The sequence below is a fragment of the Brassica napus genome, chromosome C3 (assembly GCF_020379485.1).
Source record: "Brassica napus cultivar Da-Ae chromosome C3, Da-Ae, whole genome shotgun sequence".
In the NCBI taxonomy this organism is placed as follows: domain Eukaryota; kingdom Viridiplantae; phylum Streptophyta; class Magnoliopsida; order Brassicales; family Brassicaceae; genus Brassica; species Brassica napus.
This window is the reverse complement of record NC_063446.1, coordinates 54,559,842-54,570,304: the sequence shown is the minus strand read 5'-3', so window position 1 is coordinate 54,570,304 and position 10,463 is coordinate 54,559,842. Positions and strand designations below refer to the sequence as shown.

The 10,463-nt window shown below is 39.7% G+C and overlaps 1 protein-coding gene and 1 pseudogene across 1 annotated transcript; both read left to right on the top strand.

Moving 5' to 3' along the window:
• Positions 1-698: 698 nt before the first annotated feature.
• LOC106350205 lies at positions 699-3,130 on the top strand (annotated as a pseudogene).
• Positions 3,131-3,330: 200 nt separating this feature from the next.
• LOC106347592 lies at positions 3,331-5,322 on the top strand. Its single transcript, XM_013787162.3, has 4 exons — positions 3,331-4,067; positions 4,354-4,473; positions 4,556-4,822; positions 4,911-5,322. The coding sequence occupies exons 1-4, from the start codon at positions 3,654-3,656 to the stop codon at positions 5,094-5,096; spliced, it is 987 nt and encodes a 328-aa protein (XP_013642616.2). The 5' UTR covers positions 3,331-3,653; the 3' UTR covers positions 5,097-5,322.
• The last annotated feature ends 5,141 nt before the right edge of the window (positions 5,323-10,463 follow it).

Here is a 10,463-nt window from a genome sequence, read left to right as displayed (position 1 = left end):
CGAGTCTTTAAGATGAAGTTAGACCAGCTCCTCAAGGATTTCAAAAAAGGAACTTACTTCAAGCCATACACGGCTGCTCTCCACAGGATAGAGTTTCAGAAAAGAGGACTCCCTCATGCACATATACTATTGTGGTTTGGAAACTCTTCTAGAACACCAAGTGCAGAGGAAGTAGATGAGATATTTCAGCTGAGCTTCCAAACAAGGAAGAAGACCCTGAAGGTTACAATTTAGTACCAAAACACATGATTCATGGTCCATGTGGTGTTATTAATCCGAAGTCACCATGTATGGATAATAATGTGTGCACAAAAAAGTTTCCTCGGCCGTATAATGACAATACTTCAATTGATAAATCAGGGTATGTATTGTATCGTCGGCGGCAAAACGAGAATGCGTCTGTACTGAAGGATGGACAAATCTTAAACAACAATTTTGTTGTACCTCATAACTTGAAGCTCTTGAAGAAGTACGAAGCTCATATTAATGTTGAATGGTGTAATCGAACAAGTGCTGTGAAGTACTTATTCAAGTACATAACCAAGGGTGTTGACAGAGCTTCCGCAGTGATTGAGCATGGGAATACGGGATCTACATCTAGCTTAGCATCCTCTAGCGAGCCAAAGGAGAGAGTAATCAAGCAACAAAATGAGATCCAAGAGTTCATTGATGCGCGGTAGTTATCAGCTTGTGAGGGTATGTGGCGGACGTTTGCATTCCATATACACAAAAGAAAGCCATCAGTTGAGAAGCTTATCATTCACTTAAAAGGTGAACATAACATCACTATTAAGGATACTGATAACCTCGGGCGCGTAGTCCGCAAGCCAGATATTGAGAAGACAATGTTCACTGAGTGGATGGTCATATGCAGAAGGTCAGCTTTTGCACGGACATTAACTTACGTGCAAATTCCGGAATATTTTGTATGGAACAACAATACCAAAGTCTGGTCTGAACGTAAGAAAGGAAAAGCCATTGGGAGAATCGTAGTTGTTCACCCATCGGCAGGTGATCGTTACTACTTAAGAATTCTCATAAATAAGATCAAGGGTCCTAGAAGTTATGATGAGCTCAAAACGTTTAACGATGTTAAATACCCTGATTTCAAATCGGTTTGCTACGCACGAGGCTATTTGGACAACGATGTCGAATGGATCGAGAGTATGATAGAGGCTTCTAGAACGGCTATCCCATTCCAAATCCGTGATATGTTTGTCACATTCCTGAACCATTGCTTTGTTGTGAGCCCTAAAATATTATGGGAACAATCATGGAAATCAATGAGTGATGACATACTCCGCAAGAGACAAAGATTTTTAGGTCACTCAAATCTAGAACTGGACGATGAGACCCTTGAGAAATACACTTTAATCGAAGTGGAAAAGTTGATGCGGATGCATGACCGCTCGATAAGTGATATTAAAGGTATGCCTAAGATCCAACCTGTTTTGCTAAAAGAATTGGGGAACAGTTTGTGGACCCAAGAAATGGATTATGATGTTGCAGAGGAAACTTTGAGACATGACACACAGTACACCCTTCTTAATGCTGATCAGCGTGCGATTTACAAATCAGTCTTAGACTCCGTTGAGAAAAAGGACGGAAAACTATTCTTCGTTTATGGCGCAGGGGGCACAGAAAAAACATTCCTATACCAAACCATTATATCCAGACTACGCTCTAGAAAACAAATCGTTCTACCGGTTGCGTCTTCAGGGATAGCCGCATTTCTCCTACCTAACGGAAGAACAGCTCATTCCCGCTTTAATATTCCTTTGAAGCTTTCTGAAGACAAGCTATGCAACATCAAACCAGGTACAATGCTAGCTGAGCTAATCGAGAAAACGGATCTCATAATTTGGGATGAGGCACCTATGACTCATAAGCATGCTTTTGAAGCATTAGACAAGACGTTGAAGGATATAATGTCCAAGAAAAATTCTCGTGCAAAGGATATGACTTTTGGTGGAAAAATAGTTTTGTTGGGTGGTGATTTTAGACAGATTTTACCAGTAATTCCACAAGGAAGTAGGGCTGATACTGTCTTAGCTTCAATAAGTCATTCCTATCTTTGGGATAGATGCCACAAGTTCTCTTTAAAAATAAATATGCGAGTCAATCAGGACGAGAAGGAGTTCTCAGAGTGGCTGCTTAAAGTCGGGGAAGGTCAACCACAATCATCAGCAGAAGATGAAGATGATGGTTACCATGAGCAAATGATAACTGTCGACGACTCATTGGTTCAACAGACGATAGATGACCCTTTAAAACAAGTTGTTGAGGCCGCATATGGAGACATCAACAAAATAAAGATCTCTCAAAGCTCTTACACCGATAGAGCTATCCTCACTCCCCGCAATGAAACAGTTGATGAAATCAATGCATACACAATCTCTAACACAGACGGAGAATCAAGAGATTACTTCAGCTGCGATAGTTTTGAGATTTCAGATACTCAATCTGATCAAAATGATGCCTTATATGCGATTGAGTATCTCAATTCTCTGGAATACTCAGGATTGCCTTCTCATAAACTCACTCTAAAAGTTGGGGCCCCAGTTATGCTTCTGTGAAACATAAATCAGAAAAAAGGATTATGCAACGGTACCCGTATGATCCTAACCTACGTAGGCGAACGAGTGCTTAAGGCAGACATAGTCACTGGCTCACACGTTGGACACGAAGTTTTGATCCCAAAGATTGTTCTCCTGCATGAGGAAACAAAGTTACCGTTCACCTTACGTCGTAAGCAATTTCCTATCAGATTGTGTTACGCAATGACAATCAACAAAAGTCAAGGACAAAGTTTAAAGGAGGTTCTCTTATATCTGCCTAAACCAGTGTTCACACATGGGCAACTTTATGTGACTCTCCCACGTGTAACAAGCAAATCAGGACTAAAAATCATTAAAGCGAGAGATTAGCATCCACAAAAAGTGAAGAACATAGTTTACAAAGAGATCTTTAACTGTCTTCGTTCCCATGAAAGTAAGTAAAATTCCAACTTTAAAACCTCATTCCAAATATTTTCAGTGACTACTTATCTAAAAGTTCATTTTTATCTGCTATTCAGCGTTATAGCGGTCAACAGTGATAAATGAGAGGTAGACCTTCACCTGGTGATTGTTATATAACTACTTCAAGGTAAGTCTTATTATACTATAAATAATATAAAGACTCATTTTAGTAGGTTTGGATTCCTTATTTACTTTACAAAATTTTCAGGCCCCCATTCAAGAAGACCATCACATCTACAAGGCCGCTTCTTCAAAAGTCCACCACATTGTCTATGATTTATACTTTTCTTCTTAAGACCTTAGTATTTGCTTTTAATAACAATAATAATAACTTCGGCTTCTAGACATGATTTACAAAGAAGCCCTCAATTCAAACGCATTCAAACTAAAACATTTTCCGGGAGTAGCGAGGACATACCATCTAGTAATAATAAAATTGGATAGTAAATGGGCGTTAAACATACATGTGTGGGCTTTCCCATCGGCTTAAATACAATCATAGAAATTTCGTGTACTGAAACGGCGCACGTTTCTCATCTCCCAAAGCAAAACATCACGCAACTCGAAATCCCTTCGTCATAGGATCACGGTAGCAGAACGAAACGGCGAATTCGACGACGGAACCCAGAAAAGATGGTGACGATATCCATGTACAGAGGCAACCTTCACAAAGTTCCCGAGGTGCCTCGCCGGTGGACTATGCCGGATCGGAACCTCTCTTTCAAGGACTTCAAATCTCTCCTTCACCGCCGCAAACGAGCTCTTTCTCGTCTCTCCCCTAATTCTAATTCTAACCCTAACTCTAACCCTAACCCGAGCCATAACGTCAAGTCTGAGCTGGCTACGGATCGGAAGGATGCGATTCCATCTGAACGGCCCGGTCCGTCGGGGAAACAGAAGCTTGTTGAGGTGAAGAGAGAGGAGGTTAATGGGAATCAGGTTAGGGAAGAGGAGAATGGCAGAATTGAAGGAGCTCGAGCAGGAGGTGGAGATCGAGTGATGGAATTGCTATCGAATAATGAGGGAGTCGCGAATGATAAGGCAGAGGTATGTTTCTTTAAGACATTCCAATAGATTTTGAGTTCAAGTGTTAGTGATTCGATGAAGTACATAGGGGATTAGGAAAGGTTGCTAATTTTAAGTGAATTCATCAATGTAAGTGGCTGCTTTGATGAAACGTACTTTGATGTGCGCATTAATGGATGTTTTGGATATATGAAACCATCAGTCGCAACAGAGTTACCAGTTTGGCTTTCATGAGCTCGTAAAGTGTTTAGCTTTCTTTAGTTTTGTTCCTTATCGTGTTTAGTCTTTTTTTTTTTTTTTTTGCCAGGCAAAGGAAACAGCTGAAGAAGTAGTACCAAGCGAAATAGAGAAAGAAGAGAAACAAGTGGAGGAGAGATTACAAGTGTTGAATGCAAAGAAACACAATCTCGTCCAAGTTCTTAAGCTGGTCAGTGCACTTTCTTTCTGCTATGTCAATACACATGCTGTTTATCGTTATTATTCATGTCAAAATTGACGGATGTTCACAGATTCTGAATGCTGAGGAAGAATTGAAAAGGCGCAGCAGCATCACGCAACAACCAGGAACAACAGCGTCTCGTCCTTCTCTTCCACTCCATGTAGATGTCTCTAATGACTCTGGAGGTAATGCTGCTGCTCACATGGAAGGCGGAGAGACGAATGATGCAGGGAATCATAATAATGCTCAAACTCCCAGTGTTCTTCGACTATGCGGTGCTTCTTCATCATCTGAATCTCCGCTCAGAAGAGCAGCCGCCTTTTCACAGCACAATATGGTATACATTCAAAAGTTACTTCTTGCTCAAGCCCTAGTCGTAGAGTAGTTTTGCATTTTGGAATTGAATGTTGTTGCTGTGTTCTCAGGCTCCGCATCCTTCTCGATGGAGCCCACGCGTGGGTCCAACTCAACCGGGGAATCCAAGTGCTGCTGCGGGAGGAGGCACTGTGTCTGCGTCAGGAACAAACTACATAGCTTCATCACCTTCACCAGCTGGTTCTGGTGGCACTTCTGTTTTCAGAGAAACACGTCTACAGAGTCCAGGGAATTAGCAGCTTCTCCTCTTATCGCTGCACTAACGTCTTCCTTTTTGTAGCTGTTAAGAGAAAACTAATGTGAGATAATCAGAAACGTGTTCATAGCGATTGTTCTATAAATATGATGTTTTACACTGAAGATTGTTTGGTCCGACCGTAACAAAATGTAGTTTAATTTCAGATTGGTAACACATTCAGTTTCCGTATCAGAAATCTAATAAATATTTATATGCTTATTCCATTTATATGTATTCTAATCCCATAATTAATAGTCGGGCGAGGTTAAATTAAGGGAAAATTGGAAAAATGACACATTTTGAACTATTAACTTTTATTTACAATAGGACTTCTCATATTTTAGACATTTCTAGACATATTTTACACTTCTTTTATGGAAAAATAGTAAACTAAATTTTATAAATGTTAAAAAATATAAAAACTATTGGGATAATATATATGTTTAAAAGTTTTTTTTTAAAGTAGAATCATATTTTATTTTATATTCTAGCTATAGTTAGAATACTCATTATGGTCATCTACTTAGTCTAGAAATTGGATACTACGTTTTATACATAGATATATCTTGGGTATACAACGTAAACTAGCATTTCTTATATATTCTAGAAAGATGTCTTCAGTATACCTACAGCTTGATAACGATATATAGCCACAACGCAGTGATATACCTTATCTACATTTTGTGACATAACATGTTCTGTTTTTACCTTATGTGGCGCTTAAGGATGAATATATTTCACATCTACTCTACTGTGTTTTGAGTTAGCTAGAATATATATTCTACGGGAAATCCGGAAAATATGGAAACTTCCATATTCGGTTAAAGACGTTTCCTAAATCTAAACTAAATCTTCCCTAAATATCTCATAGAATATTTTTCCCCACGTTTTTCTCCTTCTCCCACGATTTTTTCTCTTCGTTGTTTGTGTTTCTCTCTTCTTCATCAACATAATCATCTCTTTTCTCTATCAATACAACACGCTTCTAATCTATGTTAAATCTGGTGAATGGATGTCTAGTTGTAGTGATGAGTGGAGTTTCGTGGTTGACAAAGAAAGGCGTGGTCGAATGGTAACATTAGAAACTACTACTACGTTGAAGCAGCTCAAGACATGGTGTGTGAGGATTATGGGGTGGACCATAATGCCGTTAATGCCGAGCTCAGTTATTCGTTGTTGAATCAAAGAGGGAATTCTCCAATTATTATCACCAATGATCGGCAAGCATCTAATTTTGTGGGCTATGCAAAGAGGGATTCGTCTACTACCTTGTATGTCATGTTCCCTGTTTCTGGTGTAAATCAAAAGGAACGAGTCAATATCGATTTGAATAAGGAGCCTTGTGATTCAAGTAATGTTGAGGATGAAGAAGTTCCTGAGATAAATCGAGCAGAGTTTGTGAAGCCGTCAAAAGAGTCTTGTGTTAGAAGGAAGGATCATGTCGCTGCGGATGGTTACGGTGATGCTGCTTTAAGGAGTGAAATCATTGGAGATTGTCAAAACAATGGAGACAGTGAAAAGGATGGCCAAGCGTGGAGAGGAGATTTCGTGAAGAAGGATCAAATTTTCAGAAGTAAAGGGTTCTGAAGGCAACAATGGAAATTTTAGCGATGAAGAATAATTTTGATTACACTATTTTCAAATCCACGAGAAAATTGTGGTATATTTGATGTAAGGATGCAATGTGCAACTGGGCTGTGCGTGCAGAAGGTATAGATGGGTCTACATATTTCATTATCAGCCAGAGCGAGGGAAGACATTCATGTGCTCCTTCAAAGAAAAGGAAATTCGGAAAAACAACATCGGCAAGAACAATTGGGACTCTAATACAACATCGATTTGATGATGCAAACGATGGCCCAAAAGCAAATGACATCATTCAATTTATGAGATTGGAGCTTAGTTGTGAGATTACTTATTGGCACGTTTGGGAATCTCGTGAGTTTGCTATTGCTGATGCTAGAGGTATACCAAATCGCAGTTATGCTAAAATACTAGCATATTTGCATATGATTAAAGAAGCTAATCCTGGTACGCATACTCACTATGAAACTAATGAGAAAGAAAGATTCATGTATCTATTTATGTCATTTGGGCAATCAGTTAGAGGATTTTACAATGCAATGCGAAGGGTGATTGTTGTTGATGGAACTTTTCTGAAAAATAAATACAAAGGAGTTCTGCTTGTTGCTACTGTTGTAGATGACAACTCTAATTTGTATCCGATTGCATTTGGGGTTGTTGATTCAGAGAATGACGATTCATGGGGGTGGTTCTTCAGATAGTTGAAAGTGGTTATTATTGATTGTCAAGACCTAGCTTTTGTCTCAGATAGAAATGTGTCTATTTCTAAAGCGATTGGGACTGTCTACCCTCAATCAGCACATGGAATTTGCATTCATCACTTGTTGACCAATGTGGTTGCATTTTTCAAGACAAAAGGGTTGACTGCCTTGGTGGAAAAGGCTTCACGGGCATATAGATACACTGAATTTCAAAAACGTATGACCGAAATTTTTGATAGGAGTCCTGAGCTTGGAAGATATTTACGGGAGGCTGCTGTGCGCAAATGGGCTCATTCTCTCTTCCATGACTCCAGGTATGACATTAGGACCACGAACCCTGCAGAGTCGATCAATTTAGTTCTTAGAATACCTAGAGAATATCCGGTTATTCCTTTGCTTGATAGTATAAGAGAACTGTTGATTCGATGGTTCTATGAGCGTCGCTTGTTAAGCTCAAAGCATCTTGATCCTTTAACCGCTAAGGTGGAGAGAAAGATTGATAGGAGAATTGTGAAGGCAAAAGGATTCCAGGTTTACAAGTTTGACAACTTCAGATCGCTTGTGAAAGGAGACATATATGATTGTCATGTTGATTTGGAAAGAAGAACATGCACATTGTGGGAACCAAAATTCACACTGTCGATTTCCGTTTAAATAAGGAAAGTAGGAGAACCCTAATTATCCAGAGGTCCCGGATATCTGCTAATACCACACGCCAATCAATCAGAACACGAAATAAAGATGATAAAAGATAAGAAATCGAAAAGAGAACAAAGTTGATCTTATTCCGAATTCGTGTTTGAGCGTTACAACAAGGTAAGAGCCTGGGCTACGAGAGCTAGCGACGAGATTCCTAGTTCTAAATCCCTAAAGCTGCAAAACCTAATTGAGTCGCAGCTCGAATAACAAAAACGGAAAATTGCCTAAATTGCTCTAAATGCTGAGTGTGCTGTGTAATGCGTATCTTTTTCTGCCTCTCGCCTAGGACTCCTTATATACTTGCTCTTAGGTCGGTTTGCGCCTTTCCCTTTCTACCCTTAAGCCGTCATAGCTCAAAAATGGAGATATTCTGTTTTTTCCGATCTTCGTGATTATCTTCGGAAACTTTACATTTATCCGCGGAAACTTGACATTTATCTTGCCTTATGAACCAAGCATAAACCGTCATAAGACTTATGGGTTTTTGGTTAAGAAATCGTAAGTGGGCTTTGAGCTGCGTTTTAGGTCTCTTTGGACCGTTCTTTGACTCAGAACGTTTATCACGGTTTCTTTGATAAAAATGAATTTCCTGCGGTTTTTATCGTAAAGTTTGACTGATGACTTCGAGTGACGATAAACAAAGAACAGTTTAGCCATGACTCACGACAGATAGCATTGAAGAGTAGACAAAAATGCATGGATTCATGTTGTATCGACGTTTTGGGAGAGCTCGGTCGCTGCGTAACGACCAATCCGTGTACGTGCTCGATCGCTACGTAGCGACCGAGCCGTGTGCGTGTTCGGTCGCTACGTAGTGACCCGGCTTGGCGAGAGCTCGGTCACTACCGGTCGCTTTGTAGCGACCGAGCTCGATCGCTACGTAGCGACGGAGCCGTGTCCGTACCCAGTCGTTACGTAGCGACCGAGCCATGTGCGTGCTCGGTCACTACGTAGTGACCGAGCCGTGTGTGTGCTTGGTCGCTACGTAGCAACCGAGTTTTGGCTTGTGCGTGGCCGATTTGGATACATGTCAGTTGTTTCAGACATTTGGTACTTAGTGGTTCGATTGAGCACTACAAGAAATTACAAGTTTAGCGAGGAAATTTAACGAGGAAAAGTAATCCTCGTAAATTTACGTCGACTTTACGAGGAACTTACGAGGAAAAATAAAATCAGCATTATTTCCTCGTAAAATAACGACGATTACTTTTCCTCGTTAAGTAGATGTAATATCACGTAGCCTTTGCGAGGAATTACGATTTCCTCGTAAACTTGATGTAAATGTAGCGTGTACTTTACGAGAAAATATTTTACGTCTACCTAGCGAGGAAATTTTGAATCCACCAACTTTGTAGTTGTAACACGTTTTTTTCGGGCACCTAACTAGATTTTGTCGTAAATTCGTAGGAAAATAACAACTACCAGATTCAAAAATTTCTTATAAATATGGAAATTTGAACATCATTTTAAACACACCAACAAGAAAAAAAAACGTGAAAGAAAAAAAATGTCAGGCACCGGGAAAATTTTTGAGTTGCGGAGGTGGATGTATATGCATAGAGATGCTAACGCGAGAGTGACGAAAGAATATCTTGCGGGGCTGGAGACATTTATGCATCAAGCAGATTCCACACCGCTCCCCAAGTAAGTGGTAAGATGTTATGTCCTTGTCGGAAATGCAACAATTCGAAATTGACAAATGGTGAAAATATTTGGAAGCATTTAATAAATAGAAGTTTTACGCCAAATTACTATATTTGATTTCAACATGGAGAAGGTTATAATTATGATCAGAATGAAGCTAGTAGTAGTAATAGCAATTTTCAGAAAGAACCGGTTGATCATCATTTGCATAATGAACATAGTTACCATCAGGAAGAGCAGATGGTATAATATGATAGGGTTCATGATATGGTAGCTGATGCATTCGTAGCTCATGATGAAGATGAAGAACCTAATATAGATGCAAAAAAGTTTTATGAAATGTTAAATGCGGCGAATCAGCCACTTTACAGCGGTTGTAGAGAAGGTCTCTCTAAATTGTCGTTGGCTGCTAGAATGATGAATATTAAAACTGATCACAATCTACCTGAAAGTTGCATGAATGAATGGGTAGACTTGTTTAAAGAGTATTTGCCGGAAGACAATTTGTCTGCTGATTCTTATTATGAGATTCAGAAATTGGTTTATAGTCTTGGGTTGCCTTAGGAGATGATAGATGTTTGCATCGACAACTGCATGATCTACTGGAGAGATGATGAGAAGTTAGAAGAATGTCGATTCTGCAAGAAGCCATGATTCAAGCCGCAAGGACGGGGACGTAATAGGGTACCGTACCAAAGGATGTGGTACCTACCAATTACAGACAGATTGAAAAGATT